Raw genomic sequence first — 23601 nt, forward strand, 5'->3', positions numbered from 1 at the left:
AGGCCATAAAAAATTATGGTCTGTTTGAGCAATAATGATTTTATAGAAAGCATTTTACATTTAATTTCGTACATTTTTGGGGGGTGATGGATAAAATAGGGATGATGATATGCTAAGACAAAATTTGTCATATGTGTTACACTAGTGGAAATTCGGGATTTTTTTATATATTTCCTTTTAGAATTAAGAACTTAAAACTTGTATACTATTAAAATAAGGATTATTAGCTGATGTTTTATGCTATTCTAATTGGTATAACATAAATAAAAAGTAGTTTAATAAAATTTTGAATGTAAGACACTAAAACCTTGTGTCATGTGCAGTAAAGGGTACCTGTTCTGATAGGGTTAATATATTGTAGAGCATAGCATTTTCTTGTTTTTCTGTAGCTGTATTAATATCTGATAGTTCTCTTGATTGTGGCATATACCATTGCTAATATATTTTCTTTGTTTATTAATTTAATTATTAAGTTGGAAGTCATCAATGTTTATGTATGCCTTGTATTTTTGAACCAGACTATGATGTTTGAACTTTATTTATTGCTTCAACAAGCCTACTTCCTTGAGACAGCAGCGATGGTTTATTCTGTTAACAGTTATCTGAATTAGTCATTGGTGTGAAACTGATAAGGGCTGACAAAGACAGGACGTGGGGTCATTTTTCTTTGATGGCTTTGTGGTATTTTCAGGTCCACTGATTTCTGGTGGAATAATTGGGTAGGAACTGCAGAATAACAGGATGCTCACTAGAAAATGTATTGAAAAGCAGAAATTTGATTTCTCTTTATCTCAACTGAGTTTGACGCAAAGAAAGAAACTGGACACAAGGTCAACACAGTGAAACAATATTTATTTCAAACACAGTCAAAGTTAAAAAGAGAAATGTATAGTGTGGCACCTTTACTGAAGATGGATCTGTAACCTTAAGTTGTAATTTCTGGTTAAAAAAAAAGTGTTTATTAAGTTGTTCCAGACAGAGAAAACATCGAACTGTATGCTAATAATAACAAGAATGCTTTTCTTCTCAGGGTGCAGGCACTACCCACTTGACTGATGGTCAATCTCACTTCAAGGGATGTTGTATCCCTGAGGCATCACTTGACTTAGCAGTAGAAAACATCACTCAATTTTTATACTGGAAACTCAAAATTACAGAAATCTTTCCTATGAGAAAATACATGTGGTGCCTTAGCTGGCTAACCTAGTTCCATGAATAACTAAGGCAAGAAAAACTTAGTGGCTCCTTAACTAAGAGGGGTTAGGAAACCAATGGTATGACTGTAACCTACAGTTTGATGATGTTTGGTAGGGGATACAGGGTGACTGAAAGTTAATGCACATTCAGGTTTTATTTATTATTTCAACATGTGGCTCATACTAACATTTCACTTTTGTTTTTGTAATTAATAGCATGGTCGTTTTTTATGCATGGTCAGTGTCTATTTAAAACTAATTTTAAGATTTACAAAGATTGATCTTTGGTTAGTTATATTAACTGTGTTGGTTATAATATTTATAATAGTTCAGAATATTCTTAATTTTTACTCTTATGAAAATTATTGTTTTCTTTAACGCTGTCGCAACAAGCTCATTTATTTTACAGGGCCTTGTGACCATCATTCAACGATGGTGGTATACATACTATATCTCTGAAAGTACTTAATGTATCTTCATGAAATTTGACAAGCTTTCAGTAAACAATAAGTTTTTTTATGACAAAAAATTAGAATTTTTGATTAATTATTTTTACTAAAAATTTGCCTTTAATTATGTGAAGTCAAAGTGTTGACTGTTCAATTGCAAAGTGATTTTTATGTTGAAATTCAAAATTACTTTTTTTTTTCAGAAATTTTCAAATTTCCTTTGAATAATCCCTAAAACCTCTAAAACAAATATTTTATTTTTACAGAAGAACTTTATATTTTATCTGTTATTTTCTATACTATAACTCTATATAGGATCAGTCGATTTGATCGACCTTGTAACCACCATAAAAATTAGGAAATAATTATAAATTACCTCTCCTTTTTTTTTCTGGAATGACTGCAAATTGTAACAGGAAACCACAGTTGTTTATCTAAATAGCTTAAAGTTTGTAACAGTATACATCTATTTATAATGCTTGGAGATGGCTTGAATGGATAATGAAGAAATACTTTAATACAAGCTTAACATAACAGCAAATGTATAATGTTTTGACAAGGTTTTTTCCTTGTTCAACCATGGTACATTTGCTGTTATGTTAAACTTATGTTAAAATTTTTCTTCATTACCCATTCAAGCCGTCTCCAAGTATTATTAGTCTCAAAGTGGGTTCCTCGTCGTCGAATCTACTTATACTTAATTGTATTGTTTTATTGCCTTTTGAACCATGTCTAACTATTAATCCTGCCACACAAGCTGCAAATCACTCGGTGAACATGCAGCTCATTTTACTGTGTCAAATTACATCACACTGCTCTCACAAGCTTATCTCATGAGGAACTTTTACAATAATTATTTTTTGTTGACTTACCTTATCTAACCTAATAAGTTTCTAATTTTTACATTTGAGTTACATTTATAATAATAAATAAAGAATACACAGGAACAACAAGAAATATAGTGCAAACTATCATAATTTTTCTGGCTTTCTAACTGTGTGTTAAGAGGTGTTAAAAATTCAACTAAGCTCATCAATGTGTTTTCTGAGCGAATAAAGTTTTAACTTGAAGCGAAATAGACAATTCTCTGTACAGAAAACAACATAATATTATAAGAATCTTTTGACAGAATAAAACTTTGGATTTCTATTGATTATAAATAACATAGTATAAAACATCATAGAGAACTGTTGCCAATTTGTGAAAGAGAAGATGGGTAGGTGGTGTGGCAAGTGGGTCAGATTTTCTAGTTTATGGCTCTGCAAACAAATTGGATTGAAGGCTATAAAAATGATGATCTGTCTGAGTAATATCTATATTATATTAAGTAATTTACATTAAAGTTTGGATGGATGGTAAATAAATTAGAGAAAAGGGGAGATTGAGGATTTTTTCAAATATTTTCTTGTAAAATTAAAATCTTAAACTTAAATAAGATTAAAATTTGATTTATTAAGTATGTTTTTATGCCAAGTTTAACTTATTTGTATACGTTGATAATGAAGTAGTTTAATTTAACTTTGAATGTAATTCTGTAAAAGGTTGTGATGTGCACTTTGACCTACCTGATGTGAAAGGTTAAATTTATTCACAAGTTGTTTATAAACAAAAAGATTCAAGTAGTTACTACATTAGGTCTGATTTTATCCTAAGAAAAGGTAATATATTTTACAAAATTAAAGTTCATTAATAACCATAATTGTCATAAAATTGTGTTAATTCACAAAACATTTATTTGGGTACAAAATCCCTCTGTGTGCCTTGTAGATTACAGTGTTGTACCTATTTGTCATACTCAGTGTCACATGCTGTAGTGTAGTAGTCTTGTATGTCAATTATGGAGTTTGATAGACTAATATGTTGACTATGAGGTATGCATCTGTATCTTGTAACTGTGAACTATAAATTCTTCATTCTGAAGTTTATAAAATGCTGTTTACTACCTACTATAGCATAATATTTGTTGGATGTACTACTGAATTATGGAATTCAAAATGTTGCATTTTATGTGTAGGCACATGCCACCTGTTATAAGAACCTTCCAGTAGAATGCAACTTTGGATGCATGGCAAGCATTATGCTTCCACCAAGCTGTGTTAGCATTCCACGCACTGATGTTCCCCTGGAGACTATAATGGGGGTTCAGACCAGAAGAAAAGAGACCTTCTCTCGTAAGATTTTGTACCATTTAAATTTTGTCTCAGTATTTCCTGTTAATATTGGATTTTTTTTTTTTAACTTATTAAGGTCATATATTTTTAAGTTGATAAAGGGAACAGAATATTAAAACTGTGATTTTCCTTTAACTCTGTGAGTCCTGGGTGCATCAATTTATTGCACCTATTATATCCTGTGTGGGCAGCCCATTGGCCAATGGTCATGTGTGGCCGACTCATAGAATCATCAATAGTGTGTTTTTTAGATAGTCAGAGAAAAATAATGTCAAATCTCTCATTGAAATTTCACACTTTTGTAATTTCGAAAAAGTATTTTTTTTACAGTTTTGCATTGTGTTTATAATTTATCTTGACTGTCATTAGAATCCCGAAATAGATTTATTTAGCAAAAAATTTCTGTTTTATTAGTAGTGTGGTCATTTCTGTGATTGACTGGCCACATCTATGACCACAAAACAAATTTGGTTGCCCACCCATGTATTATATGGTTTGTTTTGTTGCATTGTGAAAAAAAATATTGAATGAAGTAGTTTGAATCCTCAGAAGAATTTTCTACATTTTATGCAGCTTCTGCAAGTAAAATAATTTTCATATATAAGATATTTGTATGAATTTGTAGCTTTCCAATTTGTGATTTCATTGTGATATTTTTGTAAGAAAAAATTTAAAATGCTTATGTTTGTTCTACATTTCATTTACTGATTTTTATATATTTCTTCATTCCTTTAAAACTTTCCTATAAGTTTTCATTGTATAAAACTAAATCTTACCTTTAGTTTGATTTAGGAAAGACCACATGCAGCTTCACTTTGTTTAGGATTACTAAAATACATTAGAAATATCATTGTTTCCCAAACCAAAATTATAATGGTTTTAATAATTTTTTTAACTTGTTCATGAGAGGTTTCTATTTAATGTATGTATTAAGTTTTAAACATGTTTTTTATTCTTTATGTAATACATTTTTGTATTTCAGTTTGGTACCTTTCTTTGCTCATTCAAGAATTTACTTAGGCTGATAAGGCCTAATGTAAACATGGTCTAAAACACTGGTCTTGCCACCAAAATGAGACTTGATGTGATCAAATGCAAAATTATTTAACTAAGCCTACCTCTCCTTGTTCCATGAGAAACATTTCCTGTCATATTGCAACATTGTAATTCAAATTAAGTATAAAATGATAATGCAAGCTTTAAAAAAAATCATGACTGTAATTGCAGCAGAAGTTGTTCACAAACTTCTGTTATTCTAGACATATATCACCAGACTAAGCTTTTATAACTTAGTTCTGATCTTTGAATGTATCTGCTTAACTGGAAGCCATATCAGCTTGCTTATACAAGGGAAAAGAACAGTAAAAAAAAAGAGCTTTCATTATGGGGTTCAGACTAGAAAAAAAAAGGGACCTTCTCTTGTAATATTTTGTATCACTTAAATTTCTCAGTATTGTTTATTTTTAATTTTTTTGTATATCCTCATATTGAGGTTGTATACTTTTTTAAGTTGATAAAGGGATTAGAAATATTAAAACTGTAATTTTCCTTTAACTCTAACACAATGAAATATAGGCAGTTACATCACACCATGACAACCCCAGGTTTCCAGTGATTTTTCTCATCTCCTGTTCTCATCTCTGATCATTGTGACCCAGAAAAATGAAGATTGAGTTGTTTTATGAAACATTTCTTTTTCAAATTAAGAAAGCACCCATCTGGACATGATAGAGTTAAATGTAAATGCAGATGTTGTTTTTTATTGATGATCATCTAAAATTTGAAATAGTTATTTGTTTTAGACCTGATGAGAAAAATTTTTAATGATTAATTTTTAAAGGACTATTTAGGCAGTATTGTAGCATGCAAAATATTGAAATGGAATATGAAAGGTGGAAAAGCTGTGTTTATCAAAAACCTTACTTTTATAGTTGTCTAATAAAAGCTGTGGCTTCAACTAATACAAATACTATTTTTATGGAGGTTTTTGCATTCCATGTAACATATATAATTTGGTGAGCATATGTTTAAATTATATTTGCACATGTAATAGAAAAAAATCTTTTTGGATGTAAAATGCAATTATTTCCTTTTTATATTGAATCATGTTATGATGTTAAATGAAATGGACACTGTCATTATGTAAAAACTTTACAATCAACTAATAAATAAATGTTTTTGCATTATCTTTAGCTGCAAGAAGTGTATCAGAAGAATTCTCTTCTAGTGGTGACGTGAAGAACAGGGAATTTGATGATTATCCATCTCCAAAGGAAAAAGACCGAGAAGAAGGTAAGATTTCCTTGAGTAAAATAATTTGGTTAAATTAAAAAAATTTTCATTACTATATAAAAAGGCATTTATAACACTTTTGAATCAATTATTTATTTAATAATTCAATTGTGTATCTTCCCAAGTGTGTTATAAGGAATGGTACATTAAGTAAAATGCAAGGGATTAACTTTGTGAAGGTATTTTCTTTAAATAAGCCACAACAGAATAGTATGTACATTTGATTATTGTCACTAGGCAATTAAGATCCCTTTTTGTTATTTTGATATTTAAATTGTTTATTATTTTCCTAATTAATTTTATGTAGTACTTATAAAGATAAGAAATAATGATATGTGATCAGCTATTACTTTTGTTTTTCTAGAACTAATCAGGGTATATGATGGAAATTCCTCTATGAAGAGATCAGCCTACAGGACAATCAGTATTTCTCAGAAATCAACAAGGGAACAAGTCATTGTATGTTTTTAGCTTATACAGTAATTAATATTCAGTATAAAGAAACAAACTACATGTTATTTGAATATAAGTTTTGTGCGTAAAGGCTTTTCTGGTTTTCCTTAATGAAAGTAAGGGTATATATATATATTGTAACTGCTTTGGTATTTAAAAAATATTGATATTTTTAAGCTTAGTTTTTCAAAAGTGTACAACTCAAATATCTCATGTTTTTTTCATATTGAATGTGTAGAGAATTTTGTTATATAGTATGATAATTAGTGAACATTTTGCAAAGGTTTTATTTGTTGTTTTTTTAAGATATTTTCTGTTCATGAGAAATAAAAAAAGCAACATGAATAGGCATGTATTGCTATGTGGGTACACTGTGTGCCAATAGCCACTAGCACTGTGGTCGATTGTAATGGTGGCTACTCTACAGCTAACAGCATCTAGTCTTGGGAAAAGTGTTTTTGTATCCAAAGTAAAAATTACTAATCTAGTTAGCTAAAGAAAAACAATCTAAATATTATATACAAAAGAATAGGCCAGTTGTATTGTCTTCTTTCAGATTACATGATCAAGGCCTGGTGCCTCTCCTGAAAGAATCAGATTTTACAATGCTTTTAGTAATGAAGATATTTAAGTACACTTATGGAAGATAGATTGTTAAATAGGTTTCTCTAGGTTCAAATATGGTTGAGTTCAAACACAAATTGCATAAGTACTTGATATTCTTAAGATTGTGTTTTGTTTTTATTCACATACTGATTACCTTTTAGTTGTGGTTAGGGTGCTCGACTCGCAATCTAAGGGTCACGGGTTCGAATCCCCATCCCACACAAGCATGCTCACCCTTTCAGCCGTAGGGGTGTTATAATGTGATGGTCAATCCCACTATTTGTTGGTAAATGAGTAGCCCAAGAGTTGGCGGTGGGTGGTGATGACTAGCTGCCTTCCCTCTAGTCTTACACTGCTAAATTAGGGAAGGCTAGTGCAGATAGCCCTCGTGTAGCTTTGCGCGAAATTCAAAAACAAAAAACAAACAAACCTTTTAGTTGTTATAGTTAGATAAGAAAATACAGTAAGAACATGTAGAAACATAAAGATTAGTGGCAGATAACTTTTCTTGTTTTGTTCAGCTAGTTTTTTTATATGGGAAGAAATTACCTGAATTTAGAATTTCATATATTTTGATAAAAAAAAATCTGATTTAGGGTGGGAACTTTTTTTTTTGTCAGTTTTCTTTATTTTTATAATATGTTTTATATGAAGTAAAATTTTAAAATCACAACATCATCACTTAGTTTTATTTTGATTATGGCTTTAGAAGGGAGAAAGTTATGATTTTAAAAGTGTAATGCCAAGCCTTTGCTTGAACATCTCCAAAAGCTGGGAAGTCTTAAATGTTTTAAATTACCAGTAGAATATGAGTTGTTCTTTCAGAAACCAAATCTTTACCATATTGGTTTGTTTTGTTTTGTTTTCTAGGGTGCAGCACTAAGAGCATTCCACATTCATGATGATCCTAACAATTATTATCTGATAGATGTTTTTGGTAAGTTTACTTTTCTCCAAACTAAAATATTTGCACATTTTCATTTTAATAGCATATATTTTAACAATGAAACAGTTTGTCACTGGACAGCATTGAGGAATTACAGTTATTAATATGTATATTTAGAAGATATACAAATAACTGATAAGTAGGTAGAAGCTATAAAAGTAACTTACAGGAGGACTTGAAGAGGTTATTGAACTTTAAGGATTTATACTAGTATAAGATAAAGATTTATTTTAGTAATACAACCTTAGATGACTTAGGCTAGTAATATATATATATATATATTTGACAAATGAAATCTTATTATGTAAAGTAGAACAATCAAACAAGAGAAATTGGATTTACTTTCTTATTTTATGAATGTTTTTTGTTTTGTTTTTTGTGGTATTTTCCTATAGCACTGATTTCTCCTGAGAGTAACAAGATAGGAGTTTCTTGTTACTGAGTTTGTAAGAAATGAAAAGAGAATGTACACAAATATGTAATCAAAGCAAACAATCTTTATTTGAAAAGAAACAGTAAAAATGTATTTTATTTGCCACATTGGAGAGTTAGATTTGAAGTTGTCTGTGTCTTATTCAGGTAAGGTCATAAGCAAGATTAAATCTATTGAAATCCTGTTCCAGGCTGAATAAGTCTCACATTATTTACTTAATTGTTAATGTCAAACTTTCCCACAGTGACAAGCTCTATCCATATGATTGATTATTCCCAATAAAATGTGAGAAAGGTCTTTATTTCAAGAGATCACTTGAATGTCAAGATTAAAGATAACTGTCTAACTTAACATGCTGCAGGTGACTTTGCAGCTATCATTACCACAAAAAGACAAATGTTATGCTTGTTTACCATCCTGGCATAAATATTTCTTTTGAAATATTGTTTTGTATATGTATGTTGTTTTTTTGTTTTGTTGTTGTTGTTTTTTTAGTAAGCCATGCAGAAGCTGATATAACATTTTTGTTTTTCATCTATTGATGCTAATTGAGATTAATTGCTTTTTTATACTTTTTGGTATTCACATAGAAATTTAATTAAAGATTTGGGATAAAGTTAAGAAAATTTTGAGGTAGGTTAAGACAGTCTCTTTGGCATGTGAGTCATAATTTTCAGTGACCTCTTTTGCATTTGTTTTGCTTGGTTTTGTGATAACATTTTGGACTCCATACTGAAGGAAATTCATAAAAACTTGGCCACAAGTCTGAAATGTGGATCAAATACTAGTAGAAAAATAAGACAGAAAATTTATAAAGGCTCAAAACTAAGGAAAAAAGGCAGGCAGTATCCACAGAGTGTAACTCTAACCAGTACAGAGGAAAAGGTTTACATTTGCATAAACATCCAGTAAAGATGAATTACTCACAACTTCATGTGTTACTATTAGTAGTTGGTCAGTAGCAAAAGTTTTATGTGGTCAAGCTTTTTGCAAGCTGAAGTAAAATTACAAGTCTGTTACAAGGATTGTTTAAACTGAATGCTTTCTTGTAGATATCTTAGGCAGAGTAGATTAGAAATCCAAGAATTTCTATGCTAGTATCAATCTGAACTGGGTAGTTGCTGACCATTTAACCTTTGTTTGTTGTTCTGCATTGTATTCTTTGAATTATTTGTGTAAAAAACAAGAAAGCTGAGTGAAAAAATTACTGAGCAAGAGAATGTGCTACTGAAAAGACTAAAGATGTTAGTAAGAAGAAGAAAAACTTTAAAAGCTTCTTGTTTGGATCTGTGATAGTTGTAGTGAAGTATTAGACATAGTGCTTTGTAAGAAATTACTGTTTGTTTCAACAGTTTTTGAAATTGGATACATTGTGTTATTCCCGTTTTGTACAGTTTATTTTTTTATTATGTTAGATCCTAATGAAAAGGAACTTGGGGACTTCCTGCCAGTTCAGAGCTTAACACGGCGAGAAGGTAAAAGGCCAGCTATCTTTTTAAGGTATCGTCCACCAGAACCTGACAAGGGGTCAATAAAGGTTTATCCTGGTAATCTAGGGTAGGTTTCTAATTTTTTGATTCATTGTTACATTTACTGTTCTGTATACGTTATCAGAGCTGGCTGATTAGTGGTATTTTCTAATTGATTAATCGATGGGCTCATTAATATATCGCATTCTATTAATAATTCATACAGAAACTACATAAAAACTCTTAAAGCTATATATTACTCTTGCATGATAACTTTATTTATGTTCTACTCAATCATATTTAAACTCTCTTTATAGCTGTTTTCAAAGTTGTGAATCATTAGTAAATGATTAAACTACTTGATGCAACGTAACAAGGTTTCAACCAAGGGCTGTACAAAAACTAAAGGAAATTGTTGAAAATCATGAAATTGGTAATATATTCTCAAGGGATTATATGTTGTTAACAGAAATATAGATTTCTTTGGTATGGATAGAAAAATTTTTAAAGAAATCAAAAATAGGCTGTTTTGTTTCTAGGCAAAAATCCTTTCATCTGTACAGAAACAAAAATATGAATTTTTTTTTTCCTACATTAATTACACCAAACAAGTATAAGAAAATAAAATTTCGATCCAGAAATCTTTTTGAGCTGAAATTGTTGAAATATACTTAGAATTAATGTATACAATTAACTTTAAAATTTGTTTCCAAATATTTTATCAAGAGGCAAAAAAAAGAAAAGATAGGGGAAACAGTTTTCAGACTTCAGGCACAATAATTTATAATTAAGTTACTTTATGAATTGTAAACTTTGTACATGAAAATATGCATGCAGCATAACTGCATTAGTTAACATTTAGAAACAACAAAATATTTACTTACCTCTTAATCGCCTATTGCAACAGTAACATGTACGTATTTATTTTCCATATTTATTATTCCATACAATTCAATACTGTTTTACATGTTTATAAGTGTTGAAGCCGTACGTATTGTATAAGTAACTACACAAGTACTCCAACCAAGGAAAATGAATAATCATAACTCCTTTTATTTATTAGGCAAATGAGTACTTAGCCAAAGTACAAATCTATTTTTTTATATTCTTCAAGTAGCCTAAACTTAACACTTTCCGTGCAGTCATCTTTTTTTTTTGCACATGTCACAAGGTTTTAGTGAGTTACATTAAAAATTTAATTTAACTACTTTCTTATCATGGTATACGAATAAATTTAGTATAAAAACATGACTAATGATCCAAACTTTAATACTATACAAGTTTTAATTTCTTAATTTTATAAAGAAATATTTAAAAAAATCCTTATTCCCCCTAGTATGAGAATTGTGATATATGCACTCTAGGTATCCCCTCTTCTATAATGTAGTTACCACCTCTATGACAATTATGAAATTTAACATAAAATTAGTCAGACCCCTCTTGCCATGCCCAACTGTCACATCCTCTCTTTCAGAAATTGTCAATAGTTTTCTCTGACGTTTAATACTATGTCATTTATAATTAATAGAAAGCCAGTGTTTTAACCTATTAAATGTTGTATTATATTACATTGTTTTCTGTATTATTATATTGTCTATTTTGCTTCCAGTTCAAACATTATACTCACAGGATACCCATTGATGAGCTTAGCTGAATTTCTGATGGCTCTTGTCGCATAGTTAGAAAACCAGAAAAATTTTAATAGTTATGGGACATTGTCTGTTTTTTGCAGTTTATGAATCTGTGTTCTTTGATGTATTATTTCATTAAATCTTTCGACACGGGGGTCGTTCAATTTGACCGAGTCACATGACCTTCTGTACTCATTTAAAGTTGACATAATTAAAAATACTTTTCGTCATCTGAAAAATCTCAAATTTCCTTTGTGTAATCCCTAAATCTTCCTAAATGCATTTCAAACGTTTTTTCTCACTACATCCTTAGAGTTTTTATGTTATTTTCTCTACCCTTTCTCAAGACGAGGTCGGTCAATTCGACCGACCTCGTAACCACAAAAAAATCGAAATAAACCTAAATTACCTTTCTTTACTTTCTAGAATGACTTCAAATTGGAACCTGAAACTACATTCGTTTATCCTAAGTAACTCTTAGTTCGTAACATTATACATCTATTTATAATTAAATTTTCTTATTTTATTGCCCTTTGAACCATGTCTAACTGCTATCCGCACCATCATAAGTTGTAAATCACTCGGGGAACGTGCAGCTCATGTTACGCTATCGAATTACGTTACCCACGAACTGCTCGAGTGTATGCCTCGTGAACCATTTTAATTATATTATTATTACTTATTTTACATAATCTAGTCTTAAATAACTTAAAAAGATCTGTACTTTTAATTTTAGTTACTTTTATAATAATAAATGAAGAGTAAATATGAAAAACAAGGGATAAAGTACTTACCCAATCTTCTTTTTTCTTGCCCTTGATTGTCGAGAAGAGTTAAGCCTGATGTTTTTTAGTGATTACAGTAAAGCACTTAGCAATTTTTATTTAATTAAGTAATACATCAAAGAATATAGACTAATAATATGCAAAAAGTAGACTAATTCATCCAAGCTAGTCGTTAACTTTCCCACAGGAACGATGTTGCTACTCCGAGTGAAATTGATGGTTATCTGTTCAGGACACAACATTATACAATACATCATTTGATAGATGAAAACCTTGACTTTCTATTGGTTAGAGGTAATATATATAATGAAACGTAAGAGAGAACTATCAACGAATTGTGAAAGAGAGGATGTGACAGGTGGGTGTGGCAGGAGGGGTCTGATTTTCTAATCGATAGCTCTGTAACCAAACAAAATTGAAGGCTATAAAAATTATGGTGTTTGAGCAATAATGATTTTATAGAGAGTATTTTACATTTAATTTCATACATTTTCAAAGAGTGATGGAAAAAATAGGGATAATGACATGCTAAGACAAAATGTGTCGCGTGTGTCGCAATAGTGGAAATTCAGGATTTTTTTATATATTTCTTTGTATAATTAAGAACTTAAAACTTGTATACTATTAAAATATGGATTATTAGCTAAGATTTTATGCTATTCTAATTGGCATAACATAAACAAAAAGTAGTATAATAAAAGTTTAAATGTAAGACACTAAAACCTTGTGTCATGTGCAATAAATGGTACCCGTGGAGGAAGGGTTAAATAAAAAATTATTTAGTGCAGTAGTACCATTAGTGTAAAAAAAGTAGCGTTAAATGTCATTGAGCAAAAAAAAAAAAGGACCAAGGTAAGTACTTTTATTTATTATTTTTCTTGTATATTCTTTATTTATTATTATTATAAAAGTAACTAAAATGTAGAAATTAGTAACTTTTAGATTAGATAAGGCTAGACTGGGTAAAATAAAAAAAATAATGATAAAAAAAATTTCATGAAGTATGCTTGTGAGTAGCTCATGCATAATGTAATTCGATGGGGTAACGTGAGCTACACATTCACCAAACAGTTTACAAAAATGTTATGGTGCGAATATTAGTTAAACAGTTCAAAGGGCAATAAAATGTAAGCATAAACAGATGTATACTGTTACAAGTTTAAAGCTATATAGGATAAACAGATGTAGTTTCATGTTAGAAAGTGAAGTCATTCTAGAAAGAAGATAAGTGTAATTTAGATGTGTTTTAATTTTTTTTTTTTTTTTTTCGCAGTTATGAATTTGTTCAAATTGACAAACATCATGTAGAGTTAGGGTAGAGAAAATAACAGGTGAAATATTAGGTCGTCAAGAAATTAATGTCGTGTTTTGGAACACTTTCATTAACCACCCCGCAAAAAATGTACATCATGTATAAAAGTTAAACAAACCACCTAAACATCACATTAGTGTGGCATATATAATGTGTAAAGTTTCGTATACTCTAATCTATTGTAGTGATGGCACACAACAAGACACACATTTGGCATGTAATGCTGTTTGAATACAAGATAGGAAAGAATGCCTCTGTAGCCACAAAGAATATCAAAGAAGCTTATGGGAATGTTTTGAATGTTCGTAAGTGTCAACAATGGTTCAGAAAATTTCAATCAGGTAACTTTAGCCTTAAAAATTGTGAAGGCAGGGGCCGACACGATGGAATTGATATTGATGCTCTGAAGACGCTTGTTGAGTTTAACCCAAGACAACACACTCGTGAAATGGCCCTGAAATTGCATGTCTCTCTTGAAACAATACATCTAAGGAATATGGGAAAACTCCATAAAAAAGGTATTTGGGTGCCTCATAAACTCTCTGATAATTATCATTTCCAACATGTGAAAGCTGTTTCATCTCTTCTGGTGCGTAACGAGCATGAAACATTTTCAGAAAGAATTGTAACTGGTGATGAAAATGGATTCTCTATGCGAATATTAAAAACAGTGGCTCAGTCCTAGACAAAAACCACTTCTAACCCCAAAACCTGGACTCCATCGGCAGAAAGTGATGCTTTGCATTTGGTGGGACATGAAAGGAGTAATTCATTTTGAACTCCTCAATCCATGGTGAACTGTCAATGCAGAGATCTACAGTCAGCAACTGGAACATTTAAATGAAGCCCTTCACTCATCAATTGGAAAGGTATTATTCTTCTTCACGACAATGCATGTCCACATGTGGCATGTTTGACGCAACACAAGATTATGGTGTTGGGTGGGAAGTTCTCCTCCACCCAACATATTCTCCAGATATGGCATCATCAGGTTTTGGATTAATCATTGTTAATTGTATAGTCCTAAAGTAACCTAAACAAGTCAAATTTAAAATATTGTTAATATATTCTGTAAAGGCTTAGCTTAGTCATGTTATAATCCATCAGTTTCAAAGCTTATATCTTAATTTCTACTCATGTAATTTATATGATAATTATTTATTATCATATTTAGGAAAACAGTTTTGTAGTAGTGGTAAACAAGATGCATGTTTTCAAAATTTTGTAACAAGTCTACATTATAAGAGCAGCAGGTGTCCTAAACAATACTAACTTTGTTGAAAACAAGTCTTCTAAATCTAGACACATTGTTTGAGTGTCTGGAATAAGCCAAGATAGAAAAATGTTACAATGTCAGTGTTTTATTGATTGTCACATTGTTCTAGTATTTTAGAAATAATCAGTTACTAAGGCCTTAACTAAATTGCCTTAGATTTCAGAAAACCCCCAAAAAATACTTTTATGGTAATTAATAGCTCTATCAAATAAAATCACTGGCATCTAATGTTTCTTTTTGATGCTATATGGTAATGTAAAGATATTCGGCTGCTTTTTTTATTAATTTCTGGGAGAAAAAAGGAAGATGGGGATTTGGATCTTCACTGAATGGGGGGGGGGGGTCCAGACCCCTTGAATTATTGCTCTATATCCACACCTGCTTATACAACATTAAAGGATATAGTTACACAATTATAAATTATAAATGTAACACACTAAAATAAAAAGGTGAACTTACCTTAGTTAACACTTAAGTAGCCAGAGAGTTGATTGTGGAAGCTTCTAGCCACCCACTTTCTGGTCAGCAGTTCAGTGTTAACATCAGCGACAATATGAATCTAATGCAAGACCCTCGAATCATGAGGCACTCACCCATTATGTAGCTTTGTGCTTAATATCAAACAAACATAATGGGAACATTTTGATTACTTGGATAGTTGGAATAATTGAAAACAGTAACTAATCAGAAACCCTAATTTTGATTAGTTGATGATATATTAAGTTTTATTGAAAAGACTTGATATTTATTTAGGAAGCTCTAGAAGATATGCAAACAAAATTTGAAATTATAAGATTTAAAAAGTATTTTGATTATAAACATGAAAAATCACCTTGCACTTAGACCAACTCAGTACAGGCTTCATAAATTCACAGAGAAATCTTCCATAGATTCTTTGTGTACAAAAGATTTGAAGTTTTTACTTAAACCTTGCAAAATTTTATGAAGATACTACTACTACTACTACATTGAAAGGTATAGTATCTATAATTTTGTGGTTACATGGTGGTTACAAGATCATTCAAAATGGCTGAGCCTTTTTTATGAAGACTTAATCAATCAATGATTAGAAATACTAGTTTTGATTAGTTGTATTTTTTGACATTAATTGATTAGTTTATGAGAGATTAATCAATGTAATTGCTGCTCATAGATAATTATTTAACTCGTCTAGCTCTGTATATAAAAATGAATTTTTAGATTTTTTCCACTTCCAGAAGTAGACCTATTGTGATTTGTTTATAATTTCTTCTCAGTATTTTATAAATATATTTTTGACCAAAAATTATATTTAAGTCATTACAAGCTCTTGTTAATGTACTTTTCTTTTTTAGTTTATTTATTACATTTATGAAATAAAACAGATCCAAAACATCTGTAACTTGAACATTATTTAATGTGTTTTTTATAAGAAGCTGACCACTAACTTTAGTTGAAGTTTAATGAAACAATTCATTTGTAATTATCACCTATAATCTTTATTAGATAAATATACAAAAAGCTGGAGGAAAAAGCAGTTTTGGTGATAAATGTTGTTGTTTTTTTTTCTGTAATTGGAATTTTTTGATGTTCATAAATGAAATTTGGTGTTAACTGGGTTTAAAAAGAATTCACTTCTTTATGCTTAAGAAATCTATTTATTACATATAATAGTGAATATTTATTTATGGTCTGTTGTAATACATAATAGCTATATGCATGCATATTGCTGTTGAAATGGCCAGAGCATAACTAGTGGTTGTATTGGGGATTTGAAGATCTGGGGTTTGAGACTTAGTGCTACAAACTACACTTACAATTTCAACAATGAATGCATTATAAGAGTGACAGTCAATCTTGTGATTTGGATAAGCTTAATAATAACAGAATGGTTGCCTTATTGTGAACCATAAGGGTCTCTGCCCTGATGTTATAGCTCATTGTGTGTGTAAGGTGTCAGTCAAGAAAACAGACTGTTGAAATAATTGTATTTTTATATAAATTTTATCAACTTAACTCTCTCAACACGGGCTCGGTCAATTTGACCGACCCTGTGACCTCTTCGTACTCATTTAAAACATTTAGGAAGGGAACATAAGTAAATCAACTACATCTTGTCTGTTGTAGTACAGGTGGGGCCATTTTTTTTACTGATATGAAACTTTATCAGGCTAATTTGGTTACAACACCCAGAATTTTGTAGTAGAAACATACTGTATATCAGTTTTTCATGGAACAATAAATTATATAGTGTATAATGTTTAGTGCCTGATTTTATCAATTAGTTCCCAAATGTTTATATATTTTCAAAAGGTTGTCTTTGTTGAGTAATTAAGCATATATGATCTTGTTTCATTTAGTGTAACAGAAACTTACGTCAATGTTCCTGTGACAGCTGACACGAGTGTAGAAGAAATAATGGTGCAGGCTCTAGAAAATCTTGGTCTTGATTCAACCAACCTAAACAGATTTAGGTTGAATGAAGTTTCACTTGATAGAGGCTGTAAGTTCACTTCTGTGTATGGATTTCTTTTCTTTTTCTAACTTCTGAAAAATAAACTATTTTATAGTTAGAATATTAGTTTTTATCTCTATGGTTATTTGTTTGATAAAACATTTTGTCATCACCATTGAACAAACTGTTCCATCATGTTTCAGAAAAAAAAGTGGTTTTTGATATTAACTGTAGAACCTTCTTAATTTAATGCTTTCAATGATTCAATTTGTTACCTTTACTAGATGTTTATTTTTCCTTGGTATGACAGTAAGAAAATAAGAGGGAGTGAATTTCATGTACAAACCTCTATTTTATGCCCTGAACATTTATGTAGGGAAGAAATATTTCAGTGAAAAATAAGTACATAAATAAGAAATGTACAGTATGAAATATTATATAAAAGCATACTTGCACTTTACTAGTTTGATTATTTTTTATATGCTTATACAGTAATGTGTAGCTGCGGTTATGAGCTGTAGTACTGTGATTGACCTGTTTGGTACCTATATATTTGGTTCATTCCTAAGCCCTTCACAGTGTGCTGCTGCCAATGTTTTTTGAGGAGTATGTCACAGCCCTTTCTGAAAAATAATGCTTGTGTGGCAAGATTGTTAAAACAGTATAGAGAAAAAGGACACAAAAGAGCTTTCACTGTTCTGCATGGAAGATGAAAAATTAGCACAATAAAGTGTTTAGGACATCAAAACCTCACCTCAAGCTAGTGCAGAATAGCATTCTGACTATGAGGGCTGTGGTTACAAAAAAAGATTGCTCCAATACAGAAAGCCATTGCAATGACGATGGTATATATATCCTTCTACCATTAACAAGCTAATAAATAAATAAATATTTGAAGTATACAAAAAATTTCACAAGCTTCCAGCCACATCTAAATATCAGAATCTGGTTTCATGAAACAAACTGGAATCACAGCAACCTCTTTCAACCAGATACCATTACGTCTGCTAGTAGAAGCTTCACTGGTCTTTTGAGCCTATGATATGTTTAAATTAGGCCATGGAAGCTGACTTCCATTTATAGTGGAGAGTCTGTGGAAAGTTGTCCAGATGAGTGGACTTAAATTAACCTTACTATCCTTCACAGGAGCTTGTTATAGTGAAAATTGCAACGTTTGGCAGTAGTACCTAATCATGGCCATCAGAATGAGCACAAATGCTGATAAAGTAGTTGAAAGAGTAGCACTGAACCTTCACAAGTTATTGAATTTTTTTCCATATAGTTATTTAAGTTTGAACAACTGTAACAAATATATTTATTTTTCCAAGTCTTATTTTTTATCAAAAGATAATCTTTAGTAAATCTTGAAAACAGTATAGCTCATGTAGAATAACTAGATGGTGACAATATTTTCACACATACATAAAATTAAATACTACATACAATATTTCAAAAACTATAATGACTCATAAGTTAGTAGTTATTTTATGGCATATATTCTGTATAATTTTTGCAAATATACGAAGTATGGAAAAATTTTAACTCAAATCATGCACAATAGAACTCGTGTTTAACTTGTGTGTTATAGTTTTAATTATGGTCTGTACAAATAATAGATTTGGTTTTATACTCTGATAAGCTCTGGATAACTAATGGAGATATGTTATTTTTTATAGTATGGACTGCACTTTTAACTATCAGATTTCATATGCCATAAAGTTGATTTATTGAAAACATTTATCCCAGGTTTTTTAATCTGAGAAAGTAATATAATACAAAAAATGATTAATACTTTTTTTTCAGCTGTCCATGAAAGAATAATGGATAATCAAGAGTGTCCATGGGAACTTCTTAGAAATTTAGCCAGAGTAAGTCTTAATTTTATTTACTTGTTTATCCAATGAATAATCAAGTGTCCATGGGAACTCCATAGAAATATAGCCAGAGTAAGTTTTAATGTTATTTAATTGTTTATCCAGTTGATAGTCAAGAGTATCCATGGGAACTTCATAGAAATTTGCCAGAGTAAGCCTTAATTTTATTTACTTGTTTATCCTATGAATAATCAAGAGTGTTCATGGGAACATTAAGGTAAGTCCTAACTTAATGTTATTTACATGTTGTTTGATTTTATATTTAACACTTTTAAGTTGTTTTTGAAGTTGATAAATATTCTTAAAATCTCACAATTTCTCCTTCTTTTTTTTTTTTTTTCCAGGAATCTATTAGGCAGATGAATTTGACAAGGTTTTATTTACAACAGAAAGATGAGTCTTGTGGTACCACTGTAGCACTGTTTATTGGTAACCTCCCTCCAAACCTTTCGCAACGACAATATGAGAAAATTCTTATTGATATGTTGGGCAAACGTAGGTTTTTGTTACTTTTGTTGTAATTTTGTACTGTAATGTTATTGAAATTGCTGCAAGATATATTTATAATAAGTTAATGTAATCTTATTTTTGTATATAGAGGTCTTTAATTCGCATTTGTAATAGCAGATTGACTTCTATTCTTTTGGGGAGGGGTTTGAGGCAGTATGAAAGTATTTCATAGTGCTTTTGCTAGATAAAATAGTAATTCAAATATTTGAGTACTTCCTAAATGCTATATTGTAGTTACTGTTTAATTTTCTCACAAAAGACTTTGTCAATTTGACTGACCTTGTGACCTTTTTGTACTTGTTTAAAGTCTTTATAGATTTAATACTTATAACTCTCAATATATTGTGTATATATTCACAAAATGTGGCAGTCTTTCAGTTAATGTTACAAGTCTTTCACATACAAAAATCACATTTTTAAGTGAAGTATTTTTAGTAAAATAAAGATTTGTCCATGAATATATTGAGTATTTGTTTTTAATAGTCTGTGTGAAAAGTAATTTTCATGTTAAAATTAAAATAATTTTCATCATCTCAAAAGTCTCAAATTTCCTTTGTGTAATCCCTAAAACCTTCTACGTGCATTTCAAACGTTTTTTGCAGTAAAACTTTATAGTTTATCTGTTATTTCTTCTACCCTATATCAAAACAGAATCAATCAATTTCGACCGACCTCATAACCACCAGAAAAATTGAAATTAACCTTTTTTCTTTCCAGAATTACTTCAAATTGTAATATGAACCTACATTCATTTATTCTAAGTAGCTCTAAGTTTGTAACAGTATATATCTATTTATAATTAAATTTTATTATTTTATTGCCTTTTGAACCATGTCTAACTACTGTCTGTGCCATTATAAGTTGCAAACCACTCGGGGAACATGCAACTCATGTTATGCTAACGAATTACATTACCCACGAGCTGCTCACTTGCATGCCTCATGAACCATTTTAATTATATTATCATTATTACTTATTTTACGTAATATAGTCTTAAATATCTTAAAAAGATTCGTATTTTTAGATTTTAGTTACTGTTTTATTAATAAATATAGAATAATTATGAAAAACAAGAAATAAAGTACTTACCCGATCTTCTTTTTTTTTGCTCTCAATTATCAAGGATGGTTAAGTCTAATTTTTTATAGTAATGATAGTAATGCACTTAATAATTTTTATTTAATTAAATAATGCACCAAAGAATATAGACTGATAATATGCAAAAATTAGACAAATTTCCTTACCTCTCAAAATCTATCCAGCTTTATAACTATGCAACAAGAGCTGTTACAAATTCATCCAAGCTAGTCGTTAACTTTCCCAAAGGAATGAAGCTTGTACTGTGAGTGAAATTGATGCCTCTCTTTTCAGAACACAATGTTATACAATACGTCATTTGATTGATGAAACCTTGACTTTCTATTGGTTATAGGTAATATACAATGAAACGTAAGAGAGAATTGTCAGTGAATTCTGAAAAAGAAGTGGCAGGAGGGGTCTAATTTCCTATTCAAAAGTTCTGTAACCAAACAAAATTGAAGACTATAAAAATTTTGGTTTGTCTGAGCAATAATGATTTTACAGAGAGTAATTTACATTTAATTTTGTACTTTTTTGAAGGGTGGTGGATTTAATAGGGATGATGACATGCTAAGAATAAATGTGTCATGTGGGTCACACTAATGGAAATTCAGGATTTTTAAAATATTGACTTGTAGAATTAAGAATGTAAAACTTGTATACTATTAATATATGGATTATTAGCTAAGATTTTATGCTATTCTAATTGGTATAACATAAACAAAAATTTGTTTAAAAAATTTTGAATGTAAGATGCAAAAACCTTTTTGTCATGCACAGTGAAGGATACCTGTGGCAATAGAGTTAAATGTTTTGTTGAAAATAATTGATATGACTTTTCCCACTTGCCTGATGAAAGAAATTATATGAAGGGATAATAGCGAATTCTTATCATGAAACTATTTCTTTAACATTGGTAAATTTGCCAGGTTTTATTTGTATGCTGTCTAAATCTCTCTCACTCAAAGTAAATAATAAAACAATTCCAGTGCTGTATGAGTATCTGATAAAAGATTTTCAAGATGTGTAACCATAAAAAAAAAAAGCCATTTAAAAAGGTATTAGGCTCTTAACAATTTTGTAACCTAATTTCTGCTTGCTTATTCCTTACCATTTAACATTCTTTGGTATATATAGTTCTATAACACCTTCAGGTTTATTTAATTAGTAAGATGAAGTAGACAATGAAGAAATGAAAAATGGTAAGATCCTTCACTGACAAGACAGTAAAGGTCCTAGTTAATATAATTTCTCATCATGTTAATGCCTAATATCATTGTTTTGTTTGAATTATATTCAGGATCAACTCAAATAGTAAAACTAGTTACAAAATAGAGAATAAGAAAATCAAAACCCATCCAATTGTGTAATAATATTTATCTATGTTGAGTAATCCCAACTGAATTCCTTGTTAATATTTTGATAAAATTGTTAATGGCATTTCTAATGGAATATTTTTCAGTTTCTCCAAACTGTTCAAAGATTCTAAGTTACTTTGTACTTTATTATCATCTTCAAATGAAGGTAGAATTGGTTTAATGGTGAAGCCTAATCCTAAGTTAAGAACCTTTATCTGAGAGTCAGAATGTTATGAAAAGTTCAAAACCTTGGGATTACTCAACATAGATAGAAATTTTAACATAATTGGACGGGTTTTGATTTTCTTACTCTATTTCATAACTGTTTTTACTATTTGTAGTCAAGTTATTGTCATTTGAATTATTTTTAAGTTTAGAAAATTTTTTCTTCAAAGTCATTCTAGTTTTAAGTTCACAAGCAGACATTTTGTGAAAAGCAGTAGCATAAAATAGTTTCAAACAACAGGTTGGGTTATTTCAGATAATTTTAAGTGAAAATAATGTAATATTGCTTCTTGGAAGTTCCCCACATTTAGATCTAGTAATGGATGTCAAAATCTTTTTATGTCACAAGATAATATTACGGATTTTCTTATTGATAATAGATAATTTAATATTGATAAACTTAGAAACTATGTTATTATTTTTACAGTCTTTATTCACAAAGAATTTCTCAATCTAATTTGTGTATATGGCCCATATGGTTATATATATTGTAAACTGAAAAGTTATGTCTTTTTTTCTGTCATTTTTAATTTTATTTATATATTGGATATGTTGCAGAGGCCAAAATATCTGGGTTCACCTTGCAATTTGCAAATTAAAAGAACACCAGTTGCAAGTCATTTTCCTCTTTGCTTAGCATAACGTGCAAATCATTCCTTTATCTTGTATGTTGTCTTTGAGACCTCCCACAACACAGTGAAAGTGCCATAACCTTTCAGTTTGATATGCCAAAGCTGATGTTCATTTCTCAGAAATTCCCACCAAATGACACATACAATATTTTCAAACTTTGTTGTGGACCTATTTCTTACACATACACTTTGTAGTAGTCTGTTCATGATGTTTGCAATGCCCACACAGCCTAGCCAACTAGACTACCGACATACAATACATGCACTACACATATAGCATTGAGCCATTTATGAACTCTGTCCCAAGGACCTATCATGTGACCTTTTTAACTTGAATATATATCTTTAATACTATAACTTTCAACATGGTATTTGTATCTTCACAAAATTTGGCAGACTTTTAGTAGAAATTACAATACATTTGTACAAAAAAAATCAGTTTTTCAATGGAGTATTTTTACTAAAGATT

At 30.1% G+C, this 23601-nt stretch overlaps 1 protein-coding gene across 3 annotated transcripts in view; it reads left to right on the forward strand.

Annotated features, from left to right (window-relative positions):
- LOC106458763 (diacylglycerol kinase theta-like) overlaps positions 1 to 23601 on the forward strand; it is an 85470-nt gene that overhangs the window by 30141 nt on the left and 31728 nt on the right. For all 3 annotated transcript variants that reach the window (XM_022385081.1, XM_013918312.2, XM_022385080.1), the window contains exons 6-13: positions 3660 to 3816; positions 6010 to 6108; positions 6473 to 6567; positions 8038 to 8104; positions 9962 to 10103; positions 17359 to 17501; positions 19257 to 19321; positions 19672 to 19822. In XM_022385081.1, coding sequence (XP_022240789.1) covers positions 3660 to 3816; positions 6010 to 6108; positions 6473 to 6567; positions 8038 to 8104; positions 9962 to 10103; positions 17359 to 17501; positions 19257 to 19321; positions 19672 to 19822 — 919 coding nt within the window. The remainder of the gene's footprint in view (positions 1 to 3659; positions 3817 to 6009; positions 6109 to 6472; positions 6568 to 8037; positions 8105 to 9961; positions 10104 to 17358; positions 17502 to 19256; positions 19322 to 19671; positions 19823 to 23601) is intronic.

This window comes from Limulus polyphemus, unplaced genomic scaffold (assembly GCF_000517525.1).
Source record: "Limulus polyphemus unplaced genomic scaffold, Limulus_polyphemus-2.1.2 Scaffold511, whole genome shotgun sequence".
NCBI classification, from domain to species: Eukaryota; Metazoa; Arthropoda; class Merostomata; order Xiphosura; family Limulidae; genus Limulus; species Limulus polyphemus.